We start from the raw sequence: 15,659 nt of genomic DNA on the forward strand, positions 1-15,659 counted from the left end.
ACATGCCTATAACTCCGAGATCGGGCGGGGCTCAAGAAAAAGTCCGCTATTTCAGCCTGAACTATGCTGGAGTATACACACAAACATGCACTGGCACACGCGGTGGAGCATGCGCATTAGGTTAGTTAATGCGATAATTCACGCACGCTAAGAGTTATGCTTTTGGTTTAAGTTGAGATCCTTAAAAGCTCTCTCCCATTCAAATGTTTAAGCGTTATAATAAGGTGTGTGCTGAAACGGGTGCGTGTGCAAACTTTTCTCTATCGTTAGCGAAAGGCTTTGCAAAGAAGCAAAAGTGACACATATGCATTATATTTGTTAAAAAGTGATTTTTTCATTATGCTAAATTCAACATTTAGGCTTATAGCGTTTATAAGCACACATAGGCTCCCAAACAGATTCGACAAATACGGATAGGACAATCTTTACAATCGCAAAACACACAAATGGCCAGCGAATAGATGGGTGCTCCTCAGAACGCGGTTTTCTTAAGTTTTAAGTTACGTTACAACTGTTACGGGCCGGAGACCGACTGACTGTGTCGCGGAAATAAGAGTGCTCATGGCTAAGCCAATTTGCAGAATGTTTAGCTGTGCTTGGAAAGCCCTACCTAACAAATATTGCAGTCTTAGAAGCATAGGCCACTTCTCTTTACGCCATCTGTCGATACGACGAACGCCTAAATATATACATCAAAATTGCATTAGGCTGGGGTCCACAGATGGGATCTGCGCTCAACCAGTGAAACGGTCGTTTCCGGGCGAAACCTCGTCTCGAACGAAAAACAGTGCACGCAACTTTTTCGCGTAGGCTGCTGGGAAACAAGATTCGAGACACGATGGCGACAGGTCTAAGTTGGTTCCGATGGCGGCAGCGGTAATCGGCCTTGCAGCCGTGCAAAGCGACATCGGCGGAAGCTGCCGCCGGACAGGAAACCAGAAGGGCAGCCATGGTGACGGTGCGAACATGCGAGCCCGCGAGAACTGTTTGCTGGAACGAGTGCGCGCCGGCGCATGCAGTGCGATGCGAGGTACATTCGATTAGCATGCACTTTCTGAACTGGCTCGCGGGACGCTGCAGTTCTTCTATTCATTTGACCAACAGTTCAACATGGCGGCATCTGCGCGTCACCATTCGTTTCACACAGAGCGAACTTCGCGCAGGACGAGTTCACAGAATTATCTGCGCTTATACCGGTAGTATACAGGGCATCGCGGCGGTGGTGCCGTGTTCTGCACGAATAAGAACTGGCACTGAACTGGCTGGAACTAGTCAACGAAGCGCAGGGTGGATCGAATGGACCTGCATGCTTTTACGGATAACCGCAGCTGCGGGCCACGGGCACACTAGTATAGAGGCCACGGATATAAAAGACAGCTTGGTCCTGTTTATTTAATAGCATAGCCGTCGCGGCCGTTTGTGAAACCGACATGGATGGCGCAGGCAGGTTGCTGAAGCAGCTCAAGTGCCCACGAGGGGACGCTGCGGCGTGGGTGCTTACGCAGGCCAAGAATGCTCCTATCTGGCACTACGCGTAGGAAAGCGCACCGCTAAAAAGAAAACTAAAGTTAAATTCTGGGTTTTATTCTGGGGTTTTACGTGGCAACACCACAGTATGACTAAGAGGCACACCTCAGTGGGGGCTTGGGGGGGTGGGGGGTCTGCAGTAATTTCTAACACCTGCAGTTATGTAACGTGGACCTAAATCTAAATATATACAGTACACGAATGTTCTTGCATTTAGCCCCGGTCGAAATGCGGCCGCCGTGGCCAGCACCGAACGCGTGAGCTTGAGCTCAGCAACGCGCGACGCCATAGCCACGGGGAGAGTGGGGAGGGGTAGGGGGGGGGTGCAGTATAGCTCGGCGGGCCTATACAAAAGCGCACCACTGTTGACACTCGGAAACTCGAGGACATTCGACGCTAAACTCGTCCTGGACACTCGCCCACCCTGTATTCCCGTGACGCCGTTTTTAGTTGGTTTCGGGACCGAGCGACAATGGCTGCTTATGTCTTCAAACTTGGATAACATTCTAGTGCCAGCAGACAAGGGCAAGAAAAAAAGGAGACCTAGAAACCCACGACGCGCCATGGCGGCGTCTACGCGTGTCCCTCTCGTCCTCATCCGCTGGCGCTAAAGATGGTGCCTGAGTTCGAATACCAATACTACCACCACACAGCAGCGGTCAATTTTTGTTTTGTTCACATAGTGAAGCGGCAAGTTTCGGGGAGTCCGTTCTCGAGCTCACCAGATTAAAGGGAGAAGCGGCCACAGCGACGTGGCGTCGGCAGGCCGCGAGGCGCGTGCCTCACGTCTCGATCTTGTTGGCGATGGCCATGATGGAGGCGGCCGACGTGGCGCTGCCTCGGTGCGCCCTCTCCGCGCCACCGCCGCCGCCGACCAGTTGTATCAGGTTGGCCGTGGTCGAGGACGGGTTGACGGCCGCCGACGAGCTGCCGCCGCCGCTCCCGCCGTCCGTCGCCGTCGAACCGCCGCCACCGCTGCCGCAGCCCACGTGGGAAGCTGCGCGGGGAGCAGAGTCAACTGTGGTCATCCGTGAGCAATGAGGGGAAACATCTGGCAGAACGCACCCTTTGCGGATGATTATCTACGTTAATACGACTATAGCGTACAAGTGGTCGTATACGTACACGTAATTTTGCGATAGGAAATATATTTTGATGTGGTTATGTTTATCTAATGTAATTGTTGAGTGCAAGTTGTCTGTTCGGGCACATGACCAGTGGCCCGTGTTGTTTGCTCGGCAAGACAAAAGTCAGCGCGTGCCGAGTGGCCCGAGCTAGTAGACAGCTTGCGTCACTGCGAAGAGCGGAGTAGCTAGGTTAAGCTATAGGTTAGGCTAGGCTTGGCTTGGCTATACAGACAGACAGACAGACAGACAGACAGACAGACAGACAGACAGACAGACAGACAGACAGACAGACAGACAGACAGACAGACAGACAGACAGACAAGACAGACAGACAGACAGACAGACAGACAGACAGACAGACAGACAGACAGACAGACAGACAGACAGACAGACAGACAGACAGACAGACAGACAGACGGACGGACGGACGGACGGACGGACGGACGGACAGACAGACAGACGGACAGACGGACAGACGGACAGACAGACAGACAGACAGACAGACAGACAGACAGACAGACAGACAGACAGACAGACAGACAGACAGACAGATGCTGAAATAGGCTAGGAATGCTAATCGCGGTAAAATGGATTCCATACGCAGTGAAAGAAGAAACACTGGCCAGAAGGGTGCTTTGGCGAATAAATAAATGTAATCGGTGCGGTTAAGGGTACTAGTGGTGAGGGAACGGAACTGCTTGTTGGCCTAGTTGGTGCTCGCTAAAAGACATGTTTCTTGTGACACGTTTTTGCCGCCCGTGTTGTCTTTATGTGTATTCCTTTTGTGAGCGTTCAATTGCGACAAAAAACATGTCTTTTAGTGGTGATGGCTCTGTGGATATGACATTCTACTACCAAGAACGAGGGGGTGGGATTCCCGACCGCGTTTAGATGGAGGCGCAGTGCGAAACGACGGTATTGTCTGCTACCGCTCGCCGTGTCCCATTTTTTGCTCTGTTTCGTTCGAAGACGTTGCCTAAATTAACTAGCTCGTACACAGACCTTAGTGCAAGTTCGTCGACATATTGTAATCTGGGTTTGATTTGTTTCTTTATTTATTACTAGTTAATATTTTTGTTCATAAGTCTTTTTGTCCAATTCTTATAATCATTTTAACCACCTCGCCTGAAGTAGCAAGTTCTGCAGATAGTATAAAGCCGACATCTTATGCTTTCGTTAAACTCTTTCTCTATGTATATCCCTTTCAGTGTGCGTGTTCCCGTTATGCGTTTGCGTGTTCGAAATGTATATAGTCTTATCATACAGTGCATCTAACCATGATTGACTGATGACGTGTAACGTTCCACAGAAACGCCTCCATAGGCTTTGGGAGGCGCTGTGGCTGCGAGCTTCGAATTAGTTTTGACCACCTGGGGCTATCCACGCGCATTGCACTCCCAGTAAATGGGCCGGTTCGAATTTCACCGCCAAGGATGTACACCGATAAGGGCCGTAAATTGGGCTTCCGAAAACATAGTCGGCTACAAAACGCCATAGCCGCAGAGCTACGGCGGTCGGTGAGCTGTAAATGCAGCCGTCCGTTACGAAGAGTCCTTGACATGAGACGCTGCACAGTACAATGGCGAAATCGAGCTCGCAAGGCTACCGGCTGCATAAATGCGTGACTTCCTTTCTGGTGTCACAAAACATATGGGAGCACCACGGCATGGCCGAAAATATTGTTCTTGGAGCCTTTATTCTCTTATTGAAGCAACCGGTCCACCGCCACTTCTATAACATTGCCCCTGCATGCCTTATCTAACCCGACTGCATACCTTCGTGGCGCTGTTGATAACTTATGTAAGGGCAGATGTTTACGTTGAACCAAAAAAGTAACGTGTACTTAATAAGCGGGCTGAACAATTATGGGAGGGTGTGTGCGCGTACGCTTTGCTAGAACACAGTGTGCATGCTTTTTGTTGCACGAAATAATCGAGCCTAACTGACAGGTGGGCGAGTCGGTGCGGATTTGTATGTAGCTACACAAGTCGCGCTGCGCAGGCGTAGCCGTGAATAAAAGAGGCGTTGAAATACAAAAGGAAAAGAAGTTTCAAACAAGATGACCACTGCAAAATACCGTTCCTATGAGAGCCCCTAAGCAACGTATGTTACTTTTGAAAACCGCTTCCTGAAAACAGCTTCCTACACTCGTTAGAAACGCTGTGTTTTTATGGCACGGCTCTTATATGCAGAGGAAGTTTCGTCGCTGGTTCACACGACTCATCAACGTTCCGTGCAGGACTATTCATTTCTGTTCTACGTTCGTTTACTTTTTTTCTGTTTTTCTCTCTCTCCCTCTCTCTTTAACGACTGTACACCACCCATGCTCAAACAACAGTGATACAGCGTAAGCGGGAAATATAAAACTCGCGCCGTTATACTGCACAAGTTAGGTCTGTAACTGTCTCCAAGAGACGTTTACGAGCCGACGCAGAGCGCGACATTGGTCACGTTGCTTTGTCGTTGCTTTCTGCGTAAAAATCTGACCAACTTAAATTGTTACGTTACTTTCGTTCCTTCTTCACAACTTGCTGTATGTCCGTTACATTTTATCAAGTCTCTATGGACTTTCAGCAGGGAGCATTCCGACTCCCCCTCCTTCCTCATCCCCTTAGAAAAAAGAAGCAAAAGAAAGAAAGATGAAAGGAACGAAGCAAAGAAAAGAAACCAGTTCTTCATTAGTGCAGTGTGGTGTTCGCCTTTGTGTTTGTCGCAGTCCTTTCATGCAGAAAGAGTCGAAGTTAGGTAGACGTCACATGCAGCCTGTAACTATCGTAAAAGCCGCGTAGAAGCTGTTATAATCATGTCAGCCTGCCCGTTAGAGAATGGGCAGTCCCGAAATGAGGTTAGCCGTGACATTTGTGCATACTGTAGACGGTTTGAGTGCAACATCTTTAAGAGAAGCATAATCCTGCGTGCATGTTCTTTCTTTTGCGTATGCTTTGATTTTTTACGCCGTATCCTTGCCAACTGGGGCAGCGAGTTGAATGGCAAACCTCTCCAGCCAGAGAGATCACTTTGGGGAACTCACGTTCTAATGTACGACTTAAATTGGGGAAAAATTATAACAAACATGAACAGTACAGTGCGTCGACTTAAAACGACGTTCACTACTACGTGGACTCGAAACGAGGCTTTTCTAACTCCCTGAAGTGTCGTTACTTAAAGTGTGAAAATCAATTTCGAAATCTGTTTTTCATTGAATGGCGTAAGTACAGCGTCATAAGTAGACCACCAAGTTTGCCACAGCCAAAATCAAAGTACATCATAAGTACCCTATCTGTAGAAATCACTCGGTGACTTTCGAGGTGCAATCAGGTCTCAGTTGGTGGCTTAGAATATCACGCAAAACTTGCACAATAAACGGCTTGCGTTTTTTTTATCGCTGCGCCAGATTGATTCACAAGAGGGCACTCCGTCTTCTGCGACCGACGCCAAGGAGGAGACCTACTCTGCCTTTTCATTATTTCTAAAGAAAGCAGGACTGAATTGTGGGGAGGCGTTCGATCAAACATTGGCGAGACTAGACCTTCTGATAATGGCCCCGTTCAGACTGCGTGTAATAGGCCATGAAACTCGGGGCGGTCTTGTCGGTGGGCGGCCCCATCAATAACTTTCTATACTTTTTCGAAACCCTTATGAGGTCTAATTTTGTGCTTCAATTTTGCTGAAGAGAGCTCCGCTTCATTGTGCAAGCTGAGAAACGTGTTAACCAAAGAAAAGAGGAGGGGAAGAACGAGGGTGAGGATGAGAATAAGGAGAGGGAGATGCACAATAAACCGCACGCCATCGATCACGTGTGAGAGCTCACCTCTCCCGGCCGCGCTAGCGGAAGAGGCAGCCAACTCTCCCCGTAATACGGATACGAACGCACAACACAAACACACTTACGAAAGTGAAGGGCAACTCTCTCATTATTCAAAAAAAGTGCGACTGACTTTGCCAACTGACCAGCCCCGTGCGGTAGGCTATAGCCAGCGAATGGGCCGGGCCGGCCTGCCTCCTACAGCCCGGGCGTTCTCGTCATGCCTCGGGCAGTGCGCAAACGTCGGCCTGCGCCGTTTCTCCATGAATATTCAAATTAGGCTGAGCCATACAATGACTCGTGTACAGTCGGTGTGTTGATCGCAAGGTTTTATGCCCCACCGTCTCTCTTTCTCTCTCTGCAGCCCAGGCCACGCTCTCGCTTTCCAACGCAAATCCAATTCAGCCGCCCGCGGCCGCCCGGTTCAGGCTGATGGAAAAAAAAAAAAAAATCCCCGCTGTCATGGTGGCGGTCGCCATCTCGGTTACACTTCCTCTCTTCTGCTGGCGGAACAAAGCTTGTTGAATGCCTGAAAAGTTTTCTCTCGCGTCCTCGAAGGACGCGGCTGCCGCTGTGTGTGCGTGCTTCGTTCGCCGCGCGAGTGAATGTTTAATGGGGTGCGCGTGAAGGGCTCCAGTTGAATGGGAAAGCGCGCGCCTTGATGGCGGTGTCGGCGGAGCGGCGCGAGCGATGATGCGACGCGGCCGTTTGCGTGTTGCGGATGCGGCGACACCGCACCTGTTGTGCCGAGGCGCTTGCGATGCTTCTCGCGTTGAGTAAACGAAGCACGTTGCAGTGAAGTGTGGGATAGAAGGATACGTTACGTGCCGGATGATGATGATGATGATGATGATGATGATGATGATGATGTAGTCGTCGGGGGCCTTTGCGGCAGTATATAGTAAGCTGGGCTAGCTGGTAACCGCATGTGACGGAATTCGCAAACGGGCGACAAAAAGGACACAGCACAAGTGTTATTGACCCGTTCAACGATGCGTTGTTCATTTTCTTTTACGGATAACGTGTTATTGCGGCTATTACCGCTCAAAAACGTTATGTGCTAGTTTTCACGGTTTTGCGAAACACTATCATTAGCGAATTCTGCATTTCGAGGAAATGCGAGGATGGTTAAGGGGAAATTAGTGGGAATCGATGAATTAGGGGTTGAGTGAAAATGGTTATATCCTCGTTCTTGGTCCGCACACAAGCGCTATATAAAACGCCTAAAACTTTTCTTTGTTCCACTGGAGAAACATAAAAAGCCAAAATTTCATATTTTGAGGAATTGGGGTGATGTGTAACGAAAGTTTGAAATGTCTACGGTGATTGTGAACTCTTCTCCCAATGTTTGTAGCTCATACGCGGCACTTAGTCGCTGCTCCCCCAGCCTCCTTCGTGAACTGTGTGAAACACGGTGCTCATACCTCATTCGTTTAGAAAGCACGCCGTGCGCGACCTACACTAAACGTTTATTTCTGTAGTTTAATTACAGATTTCGTAGAGAGTTACTCATTCGAGCGTTTGGGGAGTGTCATGCTGCCGCTATTCGCTGTATTTCCCAAAGTAATAAAACAACGGCACGAGACACCAACTTATAATTCAATGAAATGAGTTGGAACGTTAAGTGCAATGTATGGGTAAACTTTCTTTTCGTTGTTGAAACAGAAGCTTCACAAGGAAGCACTGAAACTTGGTTTCTTTCCTTGCTTTCACGTGTTATTCCAGGTCTGTCGTCCTTGTCGTCGTCGGTAAACTAGGATTAGGAAACTTATTTATATTTCATGAAAATAAGGGGGCAGGTTATGGCTAATGTGTACGAACGGTTCTAAATAATTGGGTTAACTACGGCGTTAGCAATTAATTGGGTACGAAAGTGCTCCGAAGCATTAGGAGTGCGTTTAACGAGGGGCGACGTTTAGCCCGCTGCACTGCGTAAATACATGTGCCGCCAAAATCAAGCTTGGCAAAGATGTTTGCGGGCCACCATGGAAGCTAAATGCGTGTGGATCAAATGCAGCTTTTGTGAAAAACAATTCTGTCAAGAAGTGCTCCTAAATGTCGCGCTGTCGTCACTAGCTACGTTTCCCCGTACGCGGAAAGAGAGAGAGAGAGAGAGAGAGAGAGAAGGAAAGAAAGAAAGGCAGGGAGGTTAACCAGACTGAGTCCAGTTTGCTATTTGCTATAGCAAACTGGACTCATCCCCCTCCCCGCGTGTAGGGTATACTCTAAACGTGGGGAGGGGAATGGGGAGTGAAAGAGAGAGAGAGAACATGTGTCTATATCGCACTTTCACATGTACAAAGTTAGGTGTAGGATGCCTATAGTCGAGCACTCAAGTCTGATGCCTTCAGGTAGTGAAAAAGCGCTCGAACTGCTTTCTGGGCTAATGAACTGTGAGGCCAGGCTCCCAAGATCTTTGCTTCTGGAAATGGTCTGTCATCCAACCCTGCGTTACACAATATGTATATTTGACAGAAATGGGGGGAGGGGGGAGGAGTGAGGCATCTTTAGTGCAATGTGTTCCGAAAGTTTAATGTTACCGGCCTAATTAGGAGCGTTATAAATAATTCTTGAACCCTCGCTTGTATTTTTCGGTATTTCCATGCGTTATACGAGGTTCTCCCGGTTCCCACAGTCAACTAAACGAGACACATTGTTTCTGTTTGGTGAAAGTCAATGGGTAATGCATAGACAAAGTTCGAAATAGGTGGATTTATTGCCGCATTAGTTATGCAAGCGCTCTGGAGCGTTATGACTGTATTTCACGAGCTGCTTGAGACTTAGCCCGCGGCCCTGACATAACCACAACAGCGACCAAGATGAAATCTAACAAGAATGGAGGAAACAATCTGATGAATTGGTTTTCGAAGTGGATTAAACACAACCTTTTATAAAAAGAAATTCCTTAAAATTTAGATTCAAAGCGTTATGTTAACATTTGACACTTTGTTTTATAGTGTACCGAGGGAACTGTAAGTTGCATAAAGCTTACATTTAGCGAATATAAAGGTAATGTTAAGAATGAGTACTGTATAGACGAAATCGAAAGTGCCTCGTTTATTCACGCCCTTTGCATTAAATTCCGTTATCAAGCGATGCACAACATATATCATTGAGTTTTATGATTGACGTGAAATTTTGCATGCAGCCGTGGCATAACTACAGATGCCACCAAGATAAACATTGACAGTCATTTTCCCCATTTAGCCCATTTTTCGCGCAGAACAACAGTCGTGAGTCTACCGGCGTGAGTGAAGCTGCGCATCCCTTTCAGTGCGCGCAGTGATCGTTCTCTCATTTTCTTCTGTTTCCTTCCCTCTTTTCCCTTTCGCATTTAGGGTTAAAAACCAGACGGCCGTCTGCTTGACCTTTCCTATGCCTTTCTGCCTTTAGTTCGTTTCTTTCTCTGTCTCCTAACGCGCTAAAGTAAGAGGATGGCTCACACTCTGAGAACTTGCCGCACAGATCGTACGTTGTAGAGACAGTAATGTAAGGCAGCTAGCTGCCATAGCTTAGAACGACCAGGATAAATTACCCGTGCTTAACGTGTTCGCGAAGCGCCCAGCGTAAAATGAAGAGAGAGAGAGAGGAGGAAGAGGAGGAGGAGGAGGGAGAGATACTCTGAGTTAGCTAGATAGGTCCACGTCTCCAAATGCTGGCCAGCCCTTCTATACCACTTGTCGCAGCAAAGTGCGGGTGTGGTTTCGTTAGTGTTGAAAAAAAAAGGTGGGGGGGGGATGTGAAAGTTAACCTTTGTCTTTATTTCTATGCACGCGTAAGAAAACGGCTTCACCTCTGCGCTATCCCCTGCGCGGCTCTCTGGGAACTGCGTTCCCGGAGCACGACCTCGAGCGATAACGCGATAGCCCGCACAACACCAACAAAAAGGGGGGTCGCTTCTGCGGGTGGGTGGTGGGCGTCGCAGGCGTCCTCGGGCGGCGTGCGCATCGGAGCAGAGATATCCGAAGAGGCGATGAGGCGGCAAGCATCGGCCGCAGGGGACAGTTGCTCGCGGGGCGCGTTTGTGCCGTGGCCCGCGGTGACCGAACGCGCATCGCGTTGTGATCCCGCGAGCGCCAAGTTGCGCGTGCAGAATGGCTCGGTGTAAAGTTCGAAAGGAGAAGAAACTTCCTGGCGCCATGGGGCGTCTTTTCAATCGATAAGCAGGCACCAAAAAAGAAAAAAAAACGAATAACAGAGAGAGAGAGAGAGAGAGAAAATGGAGAACAGACACGAACAGGGGTCTTACGCTGGCCATTCCCTACATGAGGGATTTAGCATTGCCGAATGAGGCAATAAATGTGTAGCTCTCGCTCTGCGCAGTACTGTACAGAGTGAAAAGTGTCGACTCAGGCCGATCCAATGCGTCGCTACCTTCCGTTCTACTGTCTCCGTTTCGTGTGGCATCGGCGCTGTTAATCATATCATAAGAAGCCAACAAACACAGACGACAACATAAGGGAGATTACTTTTACTTAATAATTGAATTAAAGAAATGATAAATTATTGACAATTAAAATGGGTTAAGAAAACAACTTGCTGCAGGTGGGGAACGATCCCACGTTCTCGCATTACGCGTGCAAATAATCTAGGATACGAAGGTCAACATAGGGGAAGTTGTTCTAGTTAATAATAGAATTATAAAAATGATAAGTTAACGGGAATTAAAGTGGATGAAGAAGCAACTTGCTGCAGGTGGGAAGCGATCCCACGTCATCGCATTACAAGTAATTATTAAGTACAAATAACTTTCCCGTATGTTGTTCTTGGTGTCTTTGTTTGTTGACTTCTTATGATATGATTAATAAAAATAGGGCCTCTCGGTTAACACCCCTTCTTCTCGCTCATTGGCGCTGTTTTGACTTTTATGCTTAGATCAGAGCTAATGCTACCTTTAGAAACCATGCAGAATGCCTACTGGCGCGACACTGAGCTCTTGCACAGGGTAGCCAGCCGGTACTTACACTGGCTAACCTCCCTGTCTTTTCTTCTCTCTCTCTCTCTCTCTCTCTCTCTCTTGAGTAACGACGTTTATTGAGTTCTTTCTGCAAAATTTTCTTGTTGAGTTCCATTTCGTGAGTGCTATACAAGGATGGAGAACCGGGAGAGTTTGAACGTATACATAGTATCCGCATTTTTGCTTTCTGTGTACGCGCTGCTGACTGCCCATGCTGCTATATACTACTATGAACTTACAGTATGTTTCAAGACGTGGAGTGCGAACGCGCATTTGTCGGCAAGTGCGTATGCCTTCCTGGGGTGTACTCTGCAGGCGCTGAAACTGCATAATTTTCTTCCAAATCTCGATTCATTCATATGGCCAAACAAACAAACAAACAAACAAACAAACAAACAAACAAACAAACAAACAAACAAACAAACAAACAAACAAACAAACAAACAAACAAAAGTTTGATTACTAGGTGAGAAAATGGAAGCCAAACCTCTTTTTCTAGGATTTCATGCCATAACCTCGGAATCGTACGATACGTATGTGTAACCTCGCGGATTTAAAGGTAACAGTCAAACCTCGTTATAAGGAAGCCAAACCCCACATGAAAACACCTTCATACATCCAATATTTGTTATAAGCATATATTCGTTATATGCTGATACTGGAAAGAAACACGTTAGATTTATTTCGGTATATCAAAATTTCGCTTTCTCGTTATATTTGCGTTCGTTGTCTCGAGATACTTGGGCTGCTTTTGCGCAAGAAAGGTTTTCCAAACTTGCTAGCTAAGTTAGGGCTTCGGTTCACTTTGAACTCAACGTAATACTCTTTTCTTTACGGACGGACAATCTACCAGACCAGAGTAGACGCTATCTAAATAGATTACATCACGGCGAACTGCTGCGAGAACTTATAAGCGGCGTTGCCAGCCCGGCTTTCATTCTTGCATCTTTTCCGGCTTACCAAGCTTCCTCTCATGGCAGGAGGGCCCGCTTTGCCACTGCGGAAAGGTAATTGGCTAATACAGCCTGATTTAATATTCCTCTTTAGCCGTCCGTTTAACTCTCTTCCCACTTTTTTTTTTCACCCACTCGCCTCCCTCCCCACCGCGAAAAGTAGCTAACAAGAAGTGTTCCTCAGGCTGACCTCGCTGTCCTTTCTTCCGATACTTTAGGGCGGAAAATGAGGCAGCGTGAAAGTTGCCAGCTCGGGTACGGGGAAAGCTTAAGGAAGAAGCGGAGAGGAAGGGCCGGGGGGTGTCTGGCACTACGGAAGCGCGTAGGCCCGCGCCCAGCGAAGGAAGCAGTCAGTGGTACGCACCAGGATTATCCTAATTGAGGCATTAGGGCGTGCTGCTGGGTCCACCGCGGAGACAAAAGAGGGAAACCGAAAAACAAAGAAACAAAGGATCAGCGGCCCGTGGTGGCGGAGAAAATCCTCCTCGGCTTCTATTAATCAGCTGCCTTCGCGCACCGTTGGACAACGTCCTCCGAAGCCCCTTAGAAGCCCCTCGCCAACATGCAGGGGCGATGGGTTCTCGTGCGCAGCTGATCCTTCTCTCTCTCTCTCTCTCCCCTTCTCGTTTTTCTCTATTGGTTTTTGCGGAGTAGTAGCAAAGGCTCCTGTAGTTGAAAGAGGAAAATGTCTTGTCACTGTCTTTCGCACAGAGGGCGCCTCAGCCTTGCCAAGACTGGTGCCAAGGTGGCTCAGCTTTTTCTTTTCCTTTTCTTTTTTTTTTTTGAGTGAGAGCTGCGTTCAAAAGTTAGGCATTCGATGCGGACGGAAACCACGCTGGAAGCGCCAAAAGAGAGAGGGCGAAGACCGTACTGCCCTTTTCAGCGTTTACGGCGCTGCCCGACACCCTTGCCAACCGAGCACAGCGGACAACAACAACAACAACAACAACAACAACAACAACAATGCTTTGTTCCCTAACACGTGAAAGTAGCGAACGCCCTGCTTTGCAGGGCGTTCGCTACGGATGTTCTGGAGCTCCTTCCGGGTGGGCACATTTTCTTACTTTTTGTTCCTTTTTTGTCGATGCCGTTGCCAATGCTGCCGAAACTGCTCCAAGGGAAAACACGCAAGCGTAGCGGGAAGCGGTGTTTTCTTTGAGCTTGAGAAAACAGCATAACACGGACCACAACCAGGCGGCGGCGCTTATAGTTGTTGGCACCCTTCGCTTGGCGTCTCAATCCGAAGAACAACGCCCATGTAAAACACACGCACAAAAAAAAAAAACAAAGAAAAAAAAACCGAGTGGATAGTGCTCTCTACACCCATTTCGTAGCGTTCGCCCGCTGCTTGGCGGTACTCGTCAAAGGAAGTGTACGCGCAGCTGGCGCATTCATGAGACGCAGGTTTCGTTTGATCGCTCGCGCGCAAGAGATCCATCTCGTCCCTGAAATTCCGACCGCATATATGAGTAGTTTGATGAGTATCTAACCTGGATACACGAAAAAGCTGCACCCGATGCGGGCTTATATCGTTTTCCATAGAGACACTGCACGGTGTAGGGAACCCTGTTGTATAGAATACGGACTAGTATGAAACGGAACACCTGTTTTGCATTCAACTCAGTCGACTGTCGTTCGCTTTTGCTATTGAATAATTCCCGAAAGGTTAGGTTATTAGAAGGAAAGAGGACATATTAGCCAGTGAGGTCTCTGATCGAAGTTCGGTTGTAATCGCAGCAGCAGCAGACGCAGCCACAGCAGAAAAAAAAAAGAAAAGAAAAGAGAGAGAGAGAGCATAACAATAAAAATAAAATAATAAAACAATAACAAAAAATTTGATTTTTTTTTTCGCAGTAGCTTCAGTGTTCATTAGCTATTCCTTTTCATATTGACTCAACCTTTACTTCTGTTGTACGGGCATGGGGGTCTCGCATTTTATTCAGATATGCTCGCAATATATTTCATGCATATTGTACCGTCTCGAGCAAAAGTTTGGAAACCATGGCATAAGTAAAAAAAAAAACAACATTATTCTATTAAAGCTCGGCAACATGAAGTACCTTGAATATATACTGCATTGGTCGAACACGTGTACATAGGCCGTAACCACTTGATTTCAGCCGGCATATCCAGGATGCGAAGAACAACATCAATAAAATTGCGTTACCATTGGTCTCGAAATTTTTGCTCGCGATTGTGCGTAGTAAGGCTGCCGGTAAGCAAAAAATAGATATAAGAAAACAATTAAAAAGGATATCTGGATAAAGTAATATTCGTTTACGCCGAGTGGGAGTAGCGCAGCCCATTAAGTGACGGAGAGGGGCGGTGACGAGCTAGAAAAGGCAGCGCTATCGAAAGGAGAACCGCGCAAGCTCGCCGTATACAGGGACGCAGTCCAGAGGCTCTCCCGGTGTACCTGGAGGGCCAGCACTGAAAGTCTTTTCTCCAAGGTAGCATAGTGCGACCGTGTTTCCTATGACGATCTCGGCGGGTCTCCCTGGGCTTCGATCGAGCACCGGAACGCCTTTACGTACGCTAGGCAGAGCGCATTATCCGCCCCTCCTTCCTCTCCACACGGGGATCGTGCAAGAATCGCGGAACAATGGAAAGTGGTCAGGCCCTCGTCCGAACAACGGTCTTTTTATTCCTCGTTACATTGTACCCATTAGATGACGAATAGCGTTACCCTCCCGCGCCTGGCTTTCCTGAAAGCACAGGATGCGATCGACGAAAAAAAGAAAGAGGATAATTACGGGACGCCTGATCTCTGTTGGTCAGCGAGCCGCCTTATCTAGAGCTCGCCTCTCCCGCTGCTCTGATTTGTGTACGAACACACGGCATCGTCGATGACAGTGCCTCTTGAAGGAACACTGAAGAGCGAGACTAAAACAGGTTAGACTAGTGAAGCGCTCGTTGAAAGCCGAAGTTGCATTGGCTTGCAGGGGAAAAAGAAATTGGTTACATATAGTGCTGACGAGAAAACGAATGCCGAATGTATAATAGTGAGCGAGGAAAATCCGGCGACGAAGAGCACGGCGATCTGTGGAAGAGGGAGTACAGAGAGAGGACCACAATACAGGTTTGTTCATAAAGCATTAAAGATTTCATGTTTAGGCACCGAAATAGGTATACTGATGCATTCAGCTGCTGACAAGCGCTTTAATTTGGCGCCACATCTAGAAAAAGTGGATGTTCTTATTCCAGCCATATGTGGCACAGCGCTCACAGAAACGAGGCGGGCGCTACGGCGCGCGATATATGCAAATGTAGCAGGCGCCGACACTGGCTCC

General features: G+C 47.9%; 1 protein-coding gene across 5 annotated transcripts in view; it reads right to left on the reverse strand.

The window, feature by feature from the left end:
- LOC142585675 (potassium voltage-gated channel protein Shaw-like) overlaps window positions 1-15,659 on the reverse strand; it is a 176,791-nt gene that overhangs the window by 6,403 nt on the left and 154,729 nt on the right. For 4 of the 5 annotated variants that reach the window (XM_075696613.1, XM_075696612.1, XM_075696614.1 and 1 more), the window contains exon 6: window positions 2,250-2,524. In XM_075696613.1, the coding sequence (XP_075552728.1) occupies window positions 2,310-2,524 (215 nt within the window). In that variant the 3' untranslated portion in view covers window positions 2,250-2,309. Of the gene's footprint in view, window positions 1-2,249; window positions 2,525-15,659 lie in introns of those variants that run through there. The other variant, XM_075696616.1, reaches the window with a different exon arrangement.

This window comes from Dermacentor variabilis, chromosome 6 (genome assembly GCF_050947875.1).
Source record: "Dermacentor variabilis isolate Ectoservices chromosome 6, ASM5094787v1, whole genome shotgun sequence".
NCBI classification, from domain to species: domain Eukaryota; kingdom Metazoa; phylum Arthropoda; class Arachnida; order Ixodida; family Ixodidae; genus Dermacentor; species Dermacentor variabilis.